The following is a 21,960-nucleotide window of genomic DNA, read 5'->3' as shown; positions in this document are numbered from 1 at the left end:
GTGGGAGCACAGAGTACAGAGATGGTGTATAAGTAACTGTGAACACAGTACAGAGATGGTGTATAAGTAACTGTAGGAGCACAGAGAACAGAGATGGTGTATAAGTAGCACAGAGTACAGAGATGATGTATAAGTAACTGTGGGAGCACAGAGTACAGAGATGATGTATAAGTAACTGTAGGAGCACAGAGTACAGAGATGGTGTATAAGTAACTGTTGGAGCACAGAGTACAGAGATGATGTATAAGTAACTGTGGGAGCACAGAGTACAGAGATGGTGTATAAGTAACTGTGGGAGCACAGAGTACAGAGATGGTGTATAAGTAACTGTGGGAGCACAGAGTACAGAGATGGTGTATAAGTAACTGTGGGAGCACAGAGTACAGAGATGGTGTATAAGTAACTATGGGAGCACAGAGTACAGAGATGGTGTATAAGTAAGTGTAGGAGCACAGAGTACAGAGATGGTGTATAAGTAGCACAGAGAACAGAGATGATGTATAAGTAACTGTGGGAGCACAGAGTACAAAGATGGTGAATAAATAACTGTTGGAGCACAGAGTACAGAGATGGTGTATAAGTAACTGTGGGAGCACAGAGTACAGAGATGATGTATATGTAACTGTGGGAGCACAGAGTACAGAGAAGGTGTATAAGTAACTGTTGGAGCACAGAGATGGTGTATAAGTAACTGCGGGAGCACAGAGTACAGAGATGGTGTATAAGTAACTGTGGGAGTACAGAGTACAGAGATGGTGTATAAGTAACTGTGGGTGCACAGAGTACAGAGATGATGTATAAGTAACTGTTGGAGCACAGAGATGGTGTATAAGTAACTGCGGGAGCACAGAGTACAGAGATGGTGTATAAGTAACTGTGGGAGTACAGAGTACAGAGATGGTGTATAAGTAACTGTGGGTGCACAGAGTACAGAGATGATGTATAAGAAACTGTGGGAGCACAGAGTACAGAGATGGTGTAAAAGTAACTGTGGGAGCACAGAGTACAGAGATGGTGTGTAAGTAACAGTGGGAGCACAGAGTACAGAGATGGTGTATAAGTAACTGTGGGAGCACAGAGTACAGAGATGGTGTATAAGTAACTGTGGGAGCACAGAGTACAGAGATGGTGTATAAGTAACTGTGGGAGCACAGAGTACAGAGATGGTGTATAAGTAACTGTGGGAGCACAGAGTACATAGATGGTGTATAAGTAACTGTGGGAGTACATAGTACAGAGATGGTGTATAAGTAACTGTGGGAGCACAGAGTACAGAGATGGTGTGTAAGTAACAGTGGGAGAACAGAGTACAGAGATGGTGTATAAGTAACTGTGGGAGCACAGAGTACAGAGATGGTGTATAAGTAACTGTGGGAGCACATAGTACTGAGATGGTGTATAAGTAACTGTGGGAGCACAGAGTACAGAGATGGTGTATAAGTAACTGTGGGAGCACAGAGTACAGAGAAGGTGTATAAGTAACTGTGGGAGCACAGAGTACAGAGATGGTGTATAAGTAACTGTGGGAGCACAGAGTACAGAGAAGGTGTATAAGTAACTGTGGGAGCACAGAGTACAGAGATGGTGTATAAGTAACTGTGAGAGCACAGAGTACAGAGATGGTGGATAAGTAACTGTGGGAGCACAGAGTACAGAGATGGTGTATAAGTAACTGTGGGAGCACAGAGTACAGAGATGGTGTATAAGTAACTATGGGAGCACAGAGTACAGAGATGGTGTATAAGTAACTGTGGGAGAACAGAGTACAGAGATGGTGTATAAGTAACTGTGGGAGCACAGAGTACAGATATGGTGTATAAGTAACTGTGGGAGAACATAGTACTGAGATGGTGTATAAGTAACTGTGGGAGCACATAGTACAGAGATGGTGTATAAGTAACTGTGGGAGCACAGAGTACAGAGATGGTGTATAAGTAACTGTGGGAGCACAGAGTACAGAGATGGTGTATAAGTAACTGTGGGAGTAAAGAGTACAGAGATGGTGTATAAGTAACTGTGGGAGCACAGAGTACAGAGATGGTGTATAAGTAACTGTGGGAGCACAGAGTACAGAGATGGTGTATAAGTAACTGTGGGAGCACAGAGTACAGAGATGGTGTATAAGTAACTGTGAACACAGTACAGAGATGGTGTATAAGTAACTGTAGGAGCACAGAGTACAGAGATGGTGTATAAGTAGCACAGAGTACAGAGAAGATGTATAAGTAACTGTGGGAGCACAGAGTACAGAGATGGTGTATAAGTAACTGTGGGAGCACAGAGTACAGAGATGGTGTATAAGTAACTGTTGGAGCACAGAGTACAGAGATGTTGTATAAGAAACTGTGGGAGCACAGCGTACAGAGATGGTGTATAAGTAACTGTGGGAGCACAGAGTACAGAGATGGTGTATAAGTAACTGTGGGAGCACAGAGTACAGAGATGGTGTATAATTTACTGTGAGAGCACAGAGTACAGAGATAGTGTATAAGTAACTGTGGGAGCACATAGTACTGAGATGGTGTATAAGTAACTGTGGGAGCACAGAGTACAGAGATGGTGTATAAGTAACTGTGGGAGCACAGAGTACAGAGAAGGTGTATAAGTAACTGTGGGAGCACAGAGTACAGAGATGGTGTATAAGTAACTGTGGGAGCACAGAGTACAGAGATGGTGGATAAGTAACTGTGGGAGCACAGAGTACAGAGATGGTGTATAAGTAACTGTGGGAGCACAGAGTACAGAGATGGTGTATAAGTAACTATGGGAGCACAGAGTACAGAGATGGTGTATAAGTAACTGTGGGAGAACAGAGTACAGAGATGGTGTATAAGTAACTGTGGGAGCACAGAGTACAGAGATGTTGTATAAGAAACTGTGGGAGCACAGCGTACAGAGATGGTGTATAAGTAACTGTGGGAGCACAGAGATGGTGTATAAGTAACTGTGGGAGCAGAGAGTACAGATATGGTGTATAATTTACTGTGAGAGCACAGAGTACAGAGATGGTGTATAAGTAACTGTGGGAGCACAGAGTACAGAGATGATGTATAAGTAACTGTGGGAGCACAGAGTACAGAGATAGTGTATAAGTAACTGTGGGAGCACAGAGTACAGAGATGGTGTATAAGTAACTGTGGGAACACAGAGTACAGAGATGGTGTATAAGTAACTGTGGGAGCACATAGTACAGAGATGGTGTATAAGTAACTGTGGGAGCACATAGTACAGAGATGGTGTATAAGTAACTGTGGGAGCACATAGTACAGAGATGGTGTATAAGTAACTGTGGGAGCACATAGTACAGAGATAGTGTATAAGTAACTGTGGGAGCACAGAGTACAGAGATGGTGTATAAGTAACTGTGGGAGCACAGAGTACAGAGATGGTGTATAAGTAACTGTGGGAGCACATAGTACAGAGATGGTGTATAAGTAACTGTGGGAGCACAGAGTACAGAGAAGGTGTATAAGTAACTGTGGGTGCACAGAATACAGAGATGATGTATAAGAAACTGTGGGAGCACAGAGTACAGAGATGGTGTATAAGTAACTGTTGGAGCACAGAGATGGTGTATAAGAAACTGTGGGAGCACATAGTACAGAGATGGTGTATAAGTAACTGCGGGAGCACAGAGTACAGAGATGGTGTATAAGTAACTGTGGGTGCACAGAGTACAGAGATGGTGTATAAGTAACTGCGGGAGCACAGAGTACAGAGATGGTGTATAAGTAACTGTGGGTGCACAGAGTACAGAGATGGTGTATAAGTAACTGTGGGAGCACAGAGTACAGAGATGGTGTATAAGTAACTGTGGGAGCACAGAATACAGAGATGGTGTATAAGTAACAGTGGGAGCACAGAGTACAGAGATGGTGTATAAGTAACTGTGGGAGCACAGAGTACAGAGATGGTGTATAAGTAACTGTGGGAGCACAGAGTACAGAGATGGTGTATAAGTAACTGTGGGAGCACAGAGTACAGAGATGGTGTATAAGTAACTGTGGGAGCAAAGAGTACTGAGATGGTGTATAAGTAACTGTGGGAGCACAGAGTACAGAGATGGTGTATAAGTAACTGTCGGAGCACAGAGTACAGAGATGGTGTATAAGTAACTGTGGGAGCACAGAGTACAGAGATGGTGTATAAGTAACTGTGGGAGCACAGAGTACAGAGATGGTGTATAAGTAACTGTGGGAGCACAGAGTACAGAGATGGTGTATAAGTAAATGTGAGAGCACAGAGTACAGAGATGGTGGATAAGTAACTGTGGGAGCACATAGTACAGAGATGGTGTATAAGTAACTGTGGGAGCACAGAGTACAGAGATGGTGTATAAGTAACTGTGGGAGCACAGAGTACAGAGATGGTGGATAAGTAACTGTGGGAGAACAGAGTACAGAGATGGTGTATAAGTAACTGTGGGAGCACAGAGTACAGAGATGGTGTATAAGTAACTGTGGGAGCACATAGTACTGAGATGGTGTATAAGTAACTGTGGGAGCACATAGTACAGAGATGGTGTATAAGTAACTGTGGGAGCACAGAGTACAGAGAAGGTGTATAAGTAACTGTGGGAGCACAGAGTACAGAGATGGTGTATAAGTAACTGTGGGAGTAAAGAGTACAGAGATGGTGTATAAGTAACTGTGGGAGCACAGAGTACAGAGATGGTGTATAAGTAACTGTGGGAGCACAGAGTACAGAGATGGTGTATAAGTAACTGTGGGAGCACAGAGTACAGAGATGGTGTATAAGTAACTGTGGGAGCACAGAGTACAGAGATGGTGTATAAGTAACTGTGAACACAGTACAGAGATGGTGTAAAAGTAACTGTAGGAGCACAGAGAACAGAGATGGTGTATAAGTAGCACAGAGTACAGAGATGATGTATAAGTAACTGTGGGAGCACAGAGTACAGAGATGATGTATAAGTAACTGTAGGAGCACAGAGTACAGAGATGGTGTATAAGTAACTGTTGGAGCACAGAGTACAGAGATGATGTATAAGTAACTGTGGGAGCACAGAGTACAGAGATGGTGTATAAGTAACTGTGGGAGCACAGAGTACAGAGATGGTGTATAAGTAACTGTGGGAGCACAGAGTACAGAGATGGTGTATAAGTAACTGTGGGAGCACAGAGTACAGAGATGGTGTATAAGTAACTATGGGAGCACAGAGTACAGAGATGGTGTATAAGTAAGTGTAGGAGCACAGAGTACAGAGATGGTGTATAAGTAGCACAGAGTACAGAGATGATGTATAAGTAACTGTGGGAGCACAGAGTACAGAGATGATGTATAAGTAACTGTAGGAGCACAGAGTACAGAGATGGTGTATAAGTAACTGTGGGAGCACAGAGTACAGAGATGGTGTATAAGTAACTGTGGGAGCACAGAGTACAAAGATGGTGAATAAATAACTGTTGGAGCACAGAGTACAGAGATGGTGTATAAGTAACTGTGGGAGCACAGAGTACAGAGATGATGTATAAGTAACTGTGGGAGCACAGAGTACAGAGAAGGTGTATAAGTAACTGTGGGTGCACAGAATACAGAGATGATGTATAAGAAACTGTGGGAGCACAGAGTACAGAGATGGTGTATAAGTAACTGTTGGAGCACAGAGATGGTGTATAAGTAACTGCGGGAGCACAGAGTACAGAGATGGTGTATAAGTAACTGTGGGAGTACAGAGTACAGAGATGGTGTATAAGTAACTGTGGGTGCACAGAGTACAGAGATGGTGTATAAGTAACTGTGGGAGCACAGAGTACAGAGATGGTGTATAAGTAACTGTGGGAGCACAGAGTACAAAGATGGTGTATAAGAAACTGTGGGAGCACAGAGTACAGAGATGGTGTAAAAGTAACTGTGGGAGCACAGAGTACAGAGATGGTGTATAAGTAACTGTGGGAGCACAGAGTACAGAGATGGTGTATAAGTAACTGTGGGAGAACAGAGTACAGAGATGGTGTATAAGTAACTGTGGGAGCACAGAGTACAGAGATGGTGTATAAGTAACTGTGGGAGCACAGAGTACAGAGATGGTGTATAAGTAACTGTGGGAGCACAGAGTACAGAGATGGTGGATAAGTAACTGTGGGAGCACAGAGTACAGAGATGGTGGATAAGTAACTGTGGGAGCACAGAGTACAGAGATGGTGTATAAGTAACTATGGGAGCACAGAGTACAGAGATGGTGTATAAGTAACTGTGGGAGAACAGAGTACAGAGATGGTGTATAAGTAACTGTGGGAGCACAGAGTACAGATATGGTGTATAAGTAACTGTGGGAGAACATAGTACTGAGATGGTGTATAAGTAACTGTGGGAGCACATAGTACAGAGATGGTGTATAAGTAACTGTGGGAGCACAGAGTACAGAGATGGTGTATAAGTAACTGTGGGAGCACAGAGTACAGAGATGGTGTATAAGTAACTGTGGGAGCACAGAGTACAGAGATGGTGTGTAAGTAACAGTGGGAGAACAGAGTACAGAGATGGTGTATAAGTAACTGTGGGAGCACAGAGTACAGAGATGGTGTATAAGTAACTGTGGGAGCACAGAGTACAGAGAAGGTGTATAAGTAACTGTGGGAGCACAGAGTACAGAGATGGTGTATAAGTAACTGTGGGAGCACAGAGTACAGAGAAGGTGTATAAGTAACTGTGGGAGCACAGAGTACAGAGATGGTGTATAAGTAACTGTGAGAGCACAGAGTACAGAGATGGTGGATAAGTAACTGTGGGAGCACAGAGTACAGAGATGGTGTATAAGTAACTGTGGGAGCACAGAGTACAGAGATGGTGTATAAGTAACTATGGGAGCACAGAGTACAGAGATGGTGTATAAGTAACTGTGGGAGAACAGAGTACAGAGATGGTGTATAAGTAACTGTGGGAGCACAGAGTACAGATATGGTGTATAAGTAACTGTGGGAGCACATAGTACAGAGATGGTGTATAAGTAACTGTGGGAGCACAGAGTACTGAGATGGTGTATAAGTAACTGTGGGAGCACATAGTACAGAGATGGTGTATAAGTAACTGTGGGAGCACAGAGTACAGAGATGGTGTATAAGTAACTGTGGGAGCACAGAGTACAGAGATGGTGTATAAGTAACTGTGGGAGTAAAGAGTACAGAGATGGTGTATAAGTAACTGTGGGAGCACAGAGTACAGAGATGGTGTATAAGTAACTGTGGGAGCACAGAGTACAGAGATGGTGTATAAGTAACTGTGGGAGCAAAGAGTACAGTGATGGTGTATAAGTAACTGTGGGAGCACAGAGTACAGAGATGGTGTATAAGTAACTGTGGGAGCACAGAGTACAGAGATGGTGTATAAGTAACTGTGGGAGCACAGAGTACAGAGATGGTGTATAAGTAACTGTGAACACAGTACAGAGATGGTGTATAAGTAACTGTAGGAGCACAGAGAACAGAGATGGTGTATAAGTAGCACAGAGTACAGAGATGATGTATAAGTAACTGTAGGAGCACAGAGAACAGAGATGGTGTATAAGTAGCACAGAGTACAGAGATGATGTATAAGTAACTGTGGGAGCACAGAGTACAGAGATGATGTATAAGTAACTGTAGGAGCACAGAGTACAGAGATGGTGTATAAGTAACTGTGGGAGCACAGAGTACAGAGATGGTGTATAAGTAACTGTTGGAGCACAGAGTACAGAGATGATGTATAAGTAACTGTGGGAGCACAGAGTACAGAGATGGTGTATAAGTAACTGTGGGAGCACAGAGTACAGAGATGGTGTATAAGTAACTGTGGGAGCACAGAGTACAGAGATGGTGTATAAGTAACTGTGAGAGCACAGAGTACAGAGATGGTGTATAAGTAAGTGTAGGAGCACAGAGTACAGAGATGGTGTATAAGTAGCACAGAGTACAGAGATGATGTATAAGTAACTGTGGGAGCACAGAGTACAGAGATGATGTATAAGTAACTGTAGGAGCACAGAGTACAGAGATGGTGTATAAGTAACTGTGGGAGCACAGAGTACAGAGATGGTGTATAAGTAACTGTGGGAGCACAGAGTACAAAGATGGTGAATAAATAACTGTTGGAGCACAGAGTACAGAGATGGTGTATAAGTAACTGTGGGAGCACAGAGTACAGAGATGGTGTATAAGTAACTGTGAGAGCACAGAGTACTGAGATGGTGTATAAGTAACTGTAGGAGCGCAGAGTACAGAGATGGTGTATAAGTAACTGTGGGAGCACAGAGTACTGAGATGGTTTATAAGTAACTGTAGGAGCACAGAGTACAGAGATGGTGTATAAGTAACTGTGGGAGCACAGAGTACAGAGATGGTGTATAAGTAACTGTGGGAGCACAGAGTACAGATATGGTGTATAATTTACTGTGAGAGTACAGAGTACAGAGATGGTGTATAAGTAACTGTGAGAGAACAGAGTACAGAGATGGTGTAGAAGTAACTATCGGAGCACAGAGTACAGAGATGGAGTATAAGTAACTGTGGGAGCACAGAGATGGTGTATAAGTAACTGTGGGAGCACAGATTACAGAGATGTTGTATAAGTAACTGTGGGAGCACAGAGTACAGAGATGGTGTATAAGTAACTGTTGGAGCACAGAGTACAGAGATGGTGTATAAGTAACTGTGGGAGCACAGAGTACAGAGATGGTGTATAAGTAACTGTGGGAGCACAGAGTACAGAGATGGTGTATAAGTAATTGTTGGAGCACAGAGTACAGAGATGGTGTATTAGTAACTGTGGGAGCACAGAGTACAGAGATGGTGTATAAGAAACTGTGGGAGCACAGAGTACAGAGATGGTGTATAAGTAACTGTGGGAGCACAGATTACAGAGATGGTGTATAAGTAATTGTTGGAGCACAGAGTACAGAGATGGTGTATAAGTAACTGTGGGAGCACAGAGTACAGAGATGGTGTATAAGTAATTGTTGGAGCACAGAGTACAGAGATGGTGTATTAGTAACTGTGGGAGCACAGAGTACAGAGATGGTGTATAAGAAACTGTGGGAGCACAGAGTACAGAGATGGTGTATAAGTAACTGTGGGAGCACAGATTACAGAGATGGTGTATAAGTAATTGTTGGAGCACAGAGTACAGAGATGGTGTATAAGTAACTGTGGGAGCACAGCGTACAGAGATGGTGTATAAGTAACTGTGGGAGCACAGCGTACAGAGATGGTGTATAAGTAACTGTGGGAGCACAGAGATGGTGTATAAGTAACTGTGGGAGCACAGATTACAGAGATGTTGTATAAGTAACTGTGGGAGCACAGAGTACAGAGATGGTGGATAAGTAACTGTGGGAGCACAGAGTACAGAGATGGTGTATAAGTAACTGTGGGAGCACAGAGTACAGAGATGATGTATAAGTAACTGTGGGAGCACAGAGTACAGAGATGGTGTATAAGTAACTGTGGGAGCACAGAGTACAGAGATGGTGTATAAGTAACTGTGGGAGCAGAGAGTACAGATATGGTGTATAAGTAACTGTGGGAGCACAGAGTACAGAGATGATGTATAAGTAACTGTGGGAGCACAGAGTACAGAGAAGGTGTATAAGTAACTGTGGGAGCACAGAGTACGGAGATGATGTATAAGAAACTGTGGGAGCACAGAGTACAGAGATGGTGTATAATTAACTGTGTGAGCACAGAGTACAGAGATGATGTATAAGTAACTGTGGGAGCACAGAGTACAGAGACACATATACTCAGTTACAGTATGTATACAGCACTTAGATATTTATTTAATAATGTACTGATCACTAATACTATTCTTGTTTAAGGCATTTGTAGGTGAGATGACCCTGCAGATAAGAACATGGATTGGTCTCACGGATTGGAGCGGCAACTGGAAATGGGTGGACGGGACACCCTATGACTCCTCACCGAAGTAAGTTATGGAACAGTCCATCTACCATGTGCAGAATAGTAATTGTTACTGACCCCATGTATGTAGTGTGAGGGACACAATATTACTTTATACACAATGAGGGAGTAGTCAGTTTGACTTATAGTAAAATCTGAATGCAGCTCCCCTGAAAGGCTCTGGCTATCCCCTGATATGAAATGCAGTAAGATTGGATACATATTTATTTTGTAAAAAATACAACAGTAAAATATGATGCAAAAATAATCTTTAGATGAAATGAAACAATTTTAAATGAACACATACTGTAGTAGATAACCTACAGCCAGTGTAATGGGTTTTATACTGTGCTATTCTATGAACCAGACTTATATTGTTAATGAACTCTGTGATCTGATCATATTCAATGAGACATTGATCCCACAAATTAAATACAAAGGTTATATATATATAAACAAACAATGCAGTCCATGAGAGTGCTGAATCTTCAGGTAACCGCAGAGTGTGATGGCATATCATATATTTATTGCGCATGGAACACAACCATTAAGATGTCAGCCTTAATGATCTGAATTTTATTGTTTTTTTGAGTTTGAGTGGAAGACTTACAAGTTTCTGAAAAGTCCGATCATGTGTAAGAAGCCTTATTGGGACATCTGACACCATAAGGCTTTTTGTCTATGGATTTTCATTGCTTATTTTTTTTTTATTCTGAAAACAATTATTATTACCAGAAAAAATATTTGTTTTAATTCTTTTATATAATTCTGTAAACTAAAATTGTAACATTTTTAAATTACTTCACTATGCAGAATTAAACAATTATTTTATTTCAAAACAGATTTGTATACACTATTATTTTTGTATCAAATGCTTTGCATCCTCTAAATATCATGTAAAATGTCTACCACAAGGTCTAATAAATAGAGGCCATTTTTTTTTTGTCTACATATTTAGCATAGCACAGTCCATATATGTGACACATCTCTGCCACACAGCAGCCTCCCCTGTCCCTGCATACTGCTTTGTCTATGTACACAGACAGCCGCAGGAGCCACGCATGCACTGCTGAAAACTACTGCATGCCGACTTTTCCCATCAAAGCCTCTTCTACGCATGTGCAGCTATTCAATGGTAGCATAGTTTCTAACCATCGATGGTTCCAGCTAAAACGCCCATCAATTGCAACCATCGATGGGCATCACATTAAACAGTCTTAAAACTGTTCAGCCCAGAGGTGGAATCCTTATAAAATAGGGACTCCAACAAATAAGTTGGAGGCCTACCCTCTCCCAAGTAACAACCAGCCCTGGTATCGGTGGGTACGGAGTTCATTATACCTTAATAATATTCTTTACAGGCTGCCTATAGATCCCAGCTGGCCATGCCCTGGCAGGCCGTCACTTAAAATACAACAAATCCTTGCAAACACAGCACCTATAGACTGACTATAAAGAAAATATTAAAATAAGACAAGACATATATTGGTTTAATAGTTTATTAACCAGCACCTTCAGCTGGTGAGTTGGAGGCTATTAGGCTCTTTTGCATGCCGCAGCTTTTCCCAGGATGTCTATGGCATCTTCAACTATTGTCTTCTTCCTCTGCCCTCATCACCTGGGGATGCAGCAGCTATTAATCTCTTTTTCCCGGTCCCTGTGGAAGGCGTCAATCTTGAATTTTTAAAATGGAAAAGCTGCCAAAGTTCGCTGCTGGCAAACTCTGCATTAATGGGTGATGGAGACTGGATCCTTCAGAATCTTAATCCACCAATGCCATGCCTACCACAACCCACCACCATGCCTACCACCAGGACCCAGAACATTAGGAACCCATAGACTAGGCTGACTGAGAACAGTCAATGCTGAACCAACTGCCCCCACCTCTGCCCCGGGAGAGCCAGGAGCGCTGGGTGAGGAGGCAGTGGGGGAAAGCAAAGCCATCAGCAGCCACATCCTCCATACAGGAGGGAGCACCGAAGGCTATGGCCATGATAAGAAGGGGCTGCATCATACGGGTTCTACAATCAATGCTGGGTGAAGAGGCATCATTGGCGGGTTAGAGCTGAGCACTGCAGCAATGAGGGGCCGCACTTCTGCCTTGTGCCTGCCGACAGTGGCCACATACTTATCTTTAATTACAGTGGTGCAAGGTTTAATAAATATACATTGTGACCCTCCCATAAACCTCAAAACACCACCCAACCCCCTATGTAACATATATATTGCTAATTCTCCTTCAGCTAACAGAACAAATTCTTATGTGTCCCTTCTGTCTACACCTGTAACAAGTCAGATTCTCAGTCTCCACTTGTGGAGCAGAGGGCTGAAATACAGTTTGACCGTGCTCACGATACGCATGGTGGCGTTCTTTCCATATGCCTCCGTGTATATCATGTTCCCTAACTTGGACAGATTTCTTAGAACTCAATAGTTCTCTTCTGAATTCCTCAATTATTCTGGCTGCACCTGCAATTTTGGTTTCCCTTTCTGCCATTGTGTGCAGACTGACATTTGTGTATGTGAATTTTTCCTGTGCGAATCATGCCTGGCGGAGTATGGAATCTATGGTCATTGGTTATAGTCCTATACATGGCTTCAAACCTACCACACAGAGCTAATGGCTCATGTTGTATGGTGCGTTTAATCAGAGGTGTCACTAGGGTTGGTGTCACCCGGTGCTGTGCTGCACGGTGACACCCCCCCCAACCAAAATAAAAATTTGGGACCAAGATGCACAGCTCTGCGATCTCTTCCCCCTTACCAGTCCAGCAGACACACTGTGCTCCTCCCAGAATGACAGGCGCACCTGTCGTGCATGATGATGCCATGCCCGATATTCTGGGTAGCAGTGCTTAAAGTGGTCCTAGAGACGTGGTGGAACAACCCCCCCTTCCTCGGCGATTTGTCAATAAAAGGACAGCATGCACCTAAGGTGTGTGGCGCAAAAAATGGGCGTGATCTCGAAAGAAAGGGGCATGGTCATACAATACTATCCCAAATTCAAATTACACCACACAGTGGCACAATCGTATCCACATTACTCCACACAGTGCCCCTGAATCACATTACACCACAAAGTAGTGTCCCTTATTTATGTTCTGACACAGTAGTGCCCATTTTACACAATGACCACATTATTGACCCTTAAACACAATGCCCACTGCAGTGCCCCTTGTACAATGCCCACAGTAGTAGGGCCCCTTTTTCAATGCCATCTGTAGTAGTGTCCCTTATGCAGTGCCCCTATGCAATGCCCCCAGTAGTAGTGCCCCTTATGCAATGCCCCTTGTAGCTGTGCCCATTATGCAGTTCCCCCTTTAGTAGTGCCCCTTTATGCACTGCCCCATGTATTATAGCCCTTTATGCAATGCCCCCTGTATTAAAGTTCTTTATGCAATGCCCCCTGTATTAAAGCCCCTTATGCTGTTCTCCTTATGCAGTGCCCCCAGTAGTGCCCCTTTTACAATACCCCCAGGAGCTCCCCTTATGAAGTGCCCCCCTGTAGTGCCCTTGTACAGTACCCCCAGTAGTGCTCTTATGCAATGCCCGGCCCCAGGAGCTCCCCTTATGCAGTGCCCCCAGACAGTAGTGCCCTTATACTGTGCCCCCATACAGTACCCTCAGTAGTGCCCCCAGACAGTAGTGCCCTTATACTGTGCCCCCATACAGTTCCCCCAGTAGTGCCCCCAGACAGTAGAGCCCTTATACTGTGCCCGCATACAGTACCCCCAGTAATGCCCCTTATGCTGTGCCCCCTCCCCTGTGCAATAGTACTTACCTCTCTTCACGATGTCCGGGCGCACTTCTCCTTCTTCTTCTCCCTCCGGCGTGCCGCATGCGTGATGACGTCACCGCGGCCGGTGTCCAGAGCCACACACAGGCACAGAGAGATTCTCTGTGCTCTGTGTCTGTGTGTGGCGCTGGACGCCGGCTGTGGTGAGAGTGACTCCAGGCGGCGGTGGGGTGCGGTGGTGCCGGGGAAGGGAGTGCGGATCAGGTGCGTCCCACGGGTGTGTGTACGCTGCTCTTTGGTGTCACCCCCTTGAAGCATGACACGGTGGGGGCTGCAACCCCCGCTCCCCCCTTGTGACGCCACTGCGTTTAATGTTAGCAAGGATGTTGGGAGTTACTTCCTTATGTCCTGTTGTTAAAATCATAAGTGCAGAAAGTCTTTCCTCTCTGTCATGGTAACAGCCATTTTTGGGGGCAGAGTCCCCAGAGATGTTATACCTTTGACTGAGGTGAATGGGTAACCACAATTTGAACAAATCCATGTGATCTTCTGGGGTTACACTAAGTTGTGTGCAATGTCCCTCAAAAATATCATATGAAGTGAAAGGATCTAAAAGACCATCATATTGTGGGAATTATCTCTTGAGATCTAACAGGACATGTGTTCTCTTTATATAATTTCCTTGAGGAGGTTGATTAAAAGAAAACAAATCCTTTGTCCTATTGTGGGCTTGTACAGAGATAGAAGTGGCATCTAATACTTCCCATCCACTTCTATTCTCTGGTACCCCTAAAACCAATAGTATTTTCCCCCATTGTTAATGGGTTTTCCAGTGTATGTACCACTGGTAATGCAGGACAAATCATAGGGGTACTTAAACCCTGCTGATCATCCCTGATATCATGTAGTGTTGCATGAGGCGCCATATCCGATGAATTTGATTGGTTCCTTGTTGCACCTCTACTCTCCCTGTTATATACACAAACCTGTTTTGTGGGTATTGATCCAGTGAGATCAATCCGAGGATTATTTGTAGACAAATTTTTGATTGCATTAGAAAGATCAGTTATTAAACCCTGCATATTCATCATCATTTGGGCTCTACTATCCAGATCTTGTTGCATCTGTGCCATATGGGCCTCAGTAGTAGCCATTTTCTCATCCGCAGTATTAAGTTCAGTGCGTAACTGCGCAATTTCAAATTCTCTTTCTATGCAGTCTTTACAATTGTCTTTCTAATCTAGCATTATTTCTTTCTTAGTCATCATACTTCTAGCTAACATTCTGCATGCTCTGGTGTCCAAATTATGTCTTCATAAACTTCTACTAGCTTAGCTAACATTTTTAACTTTTTAGATTTGTTATTAATATTCCATCAATCATTACAAAGTTTATCCTGACTGTGGCGGTCGGTTGCCCCCCCCCCCCCCCCCAAGCATCGTACAACCCTGCTACTCAGCCCACCCTAGAATTGTGTACTTTTTACAGCCTGTTTCTGCTTTCCAGTGTATAAGGGCAGGAAGGACATATACTGTAAGCAGGAGAGGGCCCAGATGAGGCAGCTCACTCTTTGTGCTAGTGATACATGACCCATTATAGTGCAGATGGGGTGTGTGTGCTTCACATACTGGGTGGGGACAGAACTGTGTATGGTACATTAATATGAGCTTATACAAATGGGCCTGACCATGTTGTGTACTGTGTGTAATAATGCAGGTAACCATGTATACAAGTGTTTGTGCCTATCAGTGTATAATATCTCTAAAGCCTGATATGTTACTTATGCGACGAGGGCCAGTATTCGAAAATAATGCACACATAAACCCGGGATCCTCACACTGACTATAAACCTGATCTAACAATTGTGACCACAGATTCTCAGCTGAGCTAGTTGGTAAAACTGGATTAAACATGTTGGCCCTCATTCAGATCCGTACACTCTGAGCAGAGCGCACGCTCTGAATGAGGGCCGCCCTCCATAATTATGGAGCGTCCTCCTGGACGCTCGTATAGCTGTGGGTCACCACCCACAGCCTATACGAGCGTGCAGTTTGATGGCCGCGATGGTCTTGACCATCGCGACCATCGGCACTGCGAGCAGAAGCCTGCGGTTGAGTTTTTCAACCGCAAGGCCCGGAGTGATTTTGGCTCTATCAGAGCCAAAATCACTCCCACTGACATCAGTAGTGATGTCAGTGGGGCCGGCTTCTGACGGTAGGTGTTCCCTTGGGAATGCCCCCGTCAGGGAGGCACGCCCCCGACACGCCCACCAAAGGGGGCGTGCTGTCAATCAACATCGAAAGCACGCCCCCTTTGATCAGACACAAGGAGCGAAGGAAAGTCCTTCGCTCGTCGCGTCTGGCGCATGCGCACGACGGAGCTCCCGCCGTCGTGCGCACGCGCAGTGCACATCATCGACCCACTTGCGAGCGGACAGCCGCTTGCGCGTGGGTCTGAATCAGGCCCTAAGTCCTCAATCCTGGTTCAGATTGGAGAATTTATCTTACAGACCTGAGATCACCCAGCGAAAGTTGCAAACTCACGCCTTACTAGAGATTCCCAGTGCGTGATGTCTGCTCAAAATTCTTATCACGTCGCCTAAGCCGTATCTGCTAAATCACTTTCAAAGATATGCTTCTGTAGGAAATACAGGTTAGAAATGTTTTTCTTTACAGGTCCAGTAGGAGGCGCCCTGAAAAAAATAAATAAAAAATAACCGGAATAAAGTCGCAAGTAAATATTCAGATAAGAAGAGAAGAAAAAAAAAAGAAAATTTGTTGTAACGTTCATTATAAAATATCTCAAGTTTGTTATCAATCAAACCTAGTGCTAACCAACTCTCATAGTAACATAGAATGTGACGGCACTTGGCCCATCTAGTCTGCCCCATTTTTAAACATATTGTTACCTCAACCCTTATTGATCCTTACTTCTTCTGAAGGATTCCTCATATCTATCCCATGTGTGTTTACATTGCTCTAGTGTCTTAGCCTCTACCACCTCTGATGTGGGCTGTTCCACTTGTCCACTACCCTTCCTGTGACATAAATTTTCCTCACATTTCCCCTGAACCTACCACCCTCCAGTTTTAGAACATGTCCTCTTGTTCTAATACTTCTCTTTCTGTGAAGAATGTCTCCTTCCTTTACCTTGATAAAACCCTTTATATATATATGAATGCTTCTGTCATGTCCCCCCTTTCCCTTCTCTGCACCAAACTATACATATTAAGATCTTTTAGTCTTTCCTGGTACGTTTTGTGGTGTAGACCTTGCACTATTAGTCGCCCTTCTTTGTACAGTCTCTAATGTATTAATATCCTTCTCGAGATATGGCCTCCAGAACTGAACACAGTATTGGAGATGAGGACGTACCAATGACCTATACAGTGGTATTATCACTTCTTTCTTTCTATTACTGATTCCTCTCCCTATGTACCAAGCATCTGACCTGCCTTCCTCATTGCTTTGTTACACTGTTTGCTTGCCTATAAGTCACCTGAAATAGTGATTCATAGATCCCTTTCCTCCTCAGTACTTTCCAGTATAGTGCCATTAATACTATATTTAGCCTATAAGTCACCTGAAATAGTGGCTCCTAGATCCCTTTCCTCCTCAGCAGTTTCCAGTATAGTGCCATTAATACTATATTTAGCCTATAAGTCACCTGAAATAGTGGCTCCTAGATCCCTTTCCTCTTCAGCAGTTTCCAGTATAGTGCCATTAATACTATATTTAGCCTTTATGTCACCGGAAATAGTGACTCCTAGATCCCTCTCCTCCTCAGTAGTTACCAGTATAGTGCCATTAATACTATATTTAGCCTTTAGGTCACCTGAAATAGTGACTCCTAGATCCCTTTCCTCCTCAGTACTTTCCAGTATAGTGCCATTAATACTATATTTAGCCTATAAGTCACCAGAAATAGCAACTCCTAGATCCCTTTCCTCCTCAGTACTTTCCAGTATAATGCCATTAATACTATATTTAGCCTATAAGTCACCTGAAATAGTGACTCCGAGATCCCTTTCCTCCTCAGCAGTTTCCAGTATAGTGCCATTAATACTATATTTAGCCTATAAGTCACCTGAAATAGTGATTCCTAGATCCCTTTCCTCTTCAGCAGTTTCCAGTCTAGTGCCATTAAAACTATATTTAGCCTTTATGTCACCGGAAATAGTGACTCCTAGATCCCTTTCCTCCTCAGTAGTTACCAGTATAGTGCCATTAATACTATATTTAGCCTATAAGTCACCTGAAATAGTGACTCCTAGATCCCTTTCCTCTTCAGCAGTTTCAAGTATAGTGCCATTAATACTATATTTAGCCTATAAGTCACCTGAAATAGTGACTCCTAGATCCCTTTCCTCCTCAGTAGTTTCCAGTATAGTGCCATTAATACTATATTTTGCCTTTATGTCACCTGAAATAGTGACTCCTAGATCCCTTTCCTCCTCAGCAGTTTCCAGTATAGTGCCATTAATACTATATTTAGCCTATAAGTCACCTGAAATAGTGATTCCTAGATCCCTTTCCTCTTCAGCAGTTTCCAGTATAGTGCCATTAATACTATATTTAGCCTATAAGTCACCTGAATTAGTGACTCCTAGATCCCATACCTCCTCAGTAGTTACCAGTATAGTGCCATTAATACTATATTTAGCCTTTTTGTCACCTGAAATAGTGACTCCTAGATCCCTTTCCTCCTTAGTAGTTACCAGTATAGTGCCATTAATACGATATTTGGCCTTTGGATTTTTGAGACCCAAGTGCATTATCTTGCTCTCAGTTCCCTAGTACAGCTAGAGAAAAAAATGTTACAGCATTAACCATAGGCAGAATACTATTACGTTTTCCCTTGAGAATATTTTACTAACATATTAAAGTTGTTTTTGTGTAACCATTATAGTAAATAAAAAAAGTTTAATTGTGATTCTCCATGGCCTTTTGAGATCACAATTCTAAACATGACTGGTCAGGTGCCATATGTTAGAGTGTATTTTTACGGTGGACTGTGCGACCTCCACTCCTATCTTAGGGTCTAATAGTTACACAAAATCTTCTCTTCATCAATAGGGATTATTATAATTAATTATAGGAATATGACACAATATACTCCTCTTTACTCTATTTTCTCTGTTTAATATTGCTACATCTGTTACCCCCTAGATTACTTTATTAATGTTCCATACAGTCTATTTACGTATTCCATCCTTTACCATGAAAAACCAAGACAGAGGGTTGCCGCTGTTACGCTATACATAACAACCAAAGCTCCATGTGAGCTAAACATGCGGGCCAAAAGCACCCAAATATCCCTTGACAAATCTATCAAGTCCCCTGCATATCTTACCCATAATGTATTATTGCATACTAATTAAACCTTGAAATCATACTCAGTTATTAAAGACAATGTACATGATATAAAAGTATTTTAGTACATAAACGGGAATTGAAAGTTAATAGATGGTTTACATGCAAATAATACAAAGTTAATATATTATACAGTACAGTACATAACTCAAGTGATTTTCTACCTTTAATCACAGTAATGAGTTACCCCATGCAGTTGCTAAATAAATTTCCATGCAGATTCAATATAATATTTCACCAGTATATAACCTTGGTGTTCATGCAAATATATATATTATGGACCAGCCAGCCCCTATAATAAGTAACAGCAGCCAGACCCTATAACAAGTGACAACAGCCAGCCCCAATAACAAGTGACAACAACCAGCCCCTATAACAAGTGACAACAGCCAGCCAGCCCCTATAACAAGTGACAACAGCCAGCCAGCTCCTATAACAAGTGACACCAGCCAGCCCCTATAACAAGTGACAACAGCCAGCAAGACCTTATAACAAGTGATACCAGCCAGCCCCTATAACAAGTGACACCAGCCAGCCAGCCCCTCTAACATGTGACAACAGCCAGCCAGACCCTATAACAAGTGACAACAGCCAGCCAGTCCCTATAACAAGTGACAACAGCCAACCAGCCCCTATAACAAGTGACAATAGCCAGCCCCTATAACAAGTGACAACAGCCAGGCCCAATAACAAGGGCAAAAGCCAGCCCCTATAACAAGTGACAACAGCCAGCCAGCCCCTATAACAAGTGACACCAGCCAGCCAGCCCCTATAACAAGTGAAAACAGACAGCAAGACCCTATAACAAGTAACACCAGCCAGCCCCTATAACAAGTTACAACAGCCAGCCAGCCCCTATAACAAGCGACAACAGCCAGCCACTATGACAAGTGACAACAGCCAGCCAGCCCCTATAACAAGTAACAACAGCCAGCCAGCCCCTATAACAAGTGACAACAGCCAACCCCTATAACAAGTGACAACAGCCAGCCCCTATAACAAGTGACAACAGCCAGCCACAATAACAAGTGACAACAGCCAGCCAGCCCCTATAACAAGTGACAACAGTCAACCAGACCCTATAACAAGTGACACCAGCCAGCCAGCCCCTATAACAAGCAACACCAGCCAGCCCCTATAACAAGTGACAACAGCCAGCCAACCCCTATAACAAGTGACAACAGTCAGCCAGACCCTATAACAAGTGACACCAGCCAGCCCCTATGACAAGTGACAACAGCCAGCCCCTATGACAATTGACAACAGCCAGCCAGCCCCTATAACAAGTGACAACAGCCAGCCAGCCCCTATAACAAGTGACACCAGCCAGCCAGCCCCTATAACAAGTGACAACAGCCCGCCAGCCCCTATAACAAGTGACAACAGCCAGCCAGCCTCTATAACAAGTGACAACAGCCAGACCCTATAACAAGTGACAACAGCCAGCCAGCCCCTATAACAAGTGACAACAGCCAGCCCCAATAACAAGTGACAACAGCCAGCCAGCCCCTATGACAAATGACAACAGCCAGCCCCTATAACAAGTGACAACAGTCAGCACCTATAACAAGTGACACCAGCCAGCCAGCCACTATAACAAGTGACAACAGCCAGCCAGCCCCTATAACAAGTGACAACAGCCAGCCCCAATAACAAGTGACAACAGGCTGCCAGCCCCTATGACAAGTGACAACAGCCAACTAGCCCATATAACAAGTGACAACTGTCAACCCCTATAACAAGTGACACCAGCCAGCCACAATAACAAGTGACAACAGACAGCCAGCCCCTATGACAAGTGACAACAGCCAACCCCTATAACAAGTGACAACAGCCAGCTAGCCCCTATAACAAGTGAAAACAGCCAGCCCCTATAACAAATGACAACAGCCAGCCAGCCCCTATAACAAGTGACACCAGCCAGCCAGCCCCTATAGCAAGTGACAACAGCCAGCCAGCCCCTATAACAAGTGACAACAGCCAGCCCCAATAAAAAGTGACAACACCCAGCCAGCCCCTATGACAAGTGACAACAGCCAGCCCACCCCTATAAAAAGTGACAACAGCCAGCACCTATGACATTTGACAACAGCCAGCCAGCCCCTATGCAGTATGGATGGACATTAAGAAGCCAGACCCTGACAAGTGACAACAGTAGCCAGCCCCTATGCACACGAAGCAACAGCACAGCAATCACAGCCCCCTCCTTCCTCTTCACTATCCACAGCCAGAGTGAAAATTTATACAACCCATAACCCGCGAGAATCCAAAAGAGGGATGATGATGTTTTGACATACGAGTCAGGTGGGAAAATTCGAGCCGACTCGGATCTTTGCTTGGATTGTTAAATTTGGGTGGGTTCAGATCTCTGATATCCATACCCGCACATCTTTAGATATTATAGAATGTGTAGTATAAGGCAGGATAATGGGATAAAGGAGAATGTGTAGTATTAGGCAGCATAATGGAATATAAAAGAATTTGTAGTATAAAGCAGGATAATTGACTATTATATAATGTGCAGTACGAGGCAGGATAATAGTATATTATAGTATGTGTAGTATGAAACAGGATAATGGAGTATTATATAATGTGTAAAATGATGCAGGATAATGGGATAATTTAGAATATGTAGTGTATTTATATAATGTGCACTATGATGGAGGATAATGGAGTATTATATAATGGGCAGTATCAGGTAGGATAATGGAGTATTATAGAATGTGTAGTATAAGGCAGGATAATGGAGTATTATAGAATGTGTAGTATAAGGCAGGATAATGGAGTATTATAGAATGTGTAGTGTGAGGCAGGATAATGGAGTAGTATAGAATATGTAGTATGAGGCAGGATAATGGAGTATTATAGTATAGAATGTATAGTATGAGGCATTATAATGGAGTATTATAGAATGTGTAGTATGAGGCAGGATAATGGAGTATTATAGAATGTGTAGTAT

The 21,960-nt window shown here is 43.4% G+C and overlaps 1 protein-coding gene across 1 annotated transcript in view; it reads left to right on the top strand.

The window, feature by feature from the left end:
- The window catches only part of LOC148515061 (asialoglycoprotein receptor 1-like), a 612,937-nt gene that overhangs the window by 404,826 nt on the left and 186,151 nt on the right, over window positions 1-21,960 (top strand). Inside the window, exon 9 of the mRNA XM_088480537.1 lies at window positions 9,812-9,918. Within this exon, the coding sequence (XP_088336663.1) occupies window positions 9,812-9,918 (107 nt within the window). The remainder of the gene's footprint in view (window positions 1-9,811; window positions 9,919-21,960) is intronic.

This window comes from Taudactylus pleione, unplaced genomic scaffold (assembly GCF_031769625.1).
Source record: "Taudactylus pleione unplaced genomic scaffold, aTauple2 ptg000255l, whole genome shotgun sequence".
Classification (NCBI taxonomy): Eukaryota; Metazoa; Chordata; class Amphibia; order Anura; family Myobatrachidae; genus Taudactylus; species Taudactylus pleione.
This window is presented reverse-complemented; position numbering and strand designations above follow the sequence as displayed.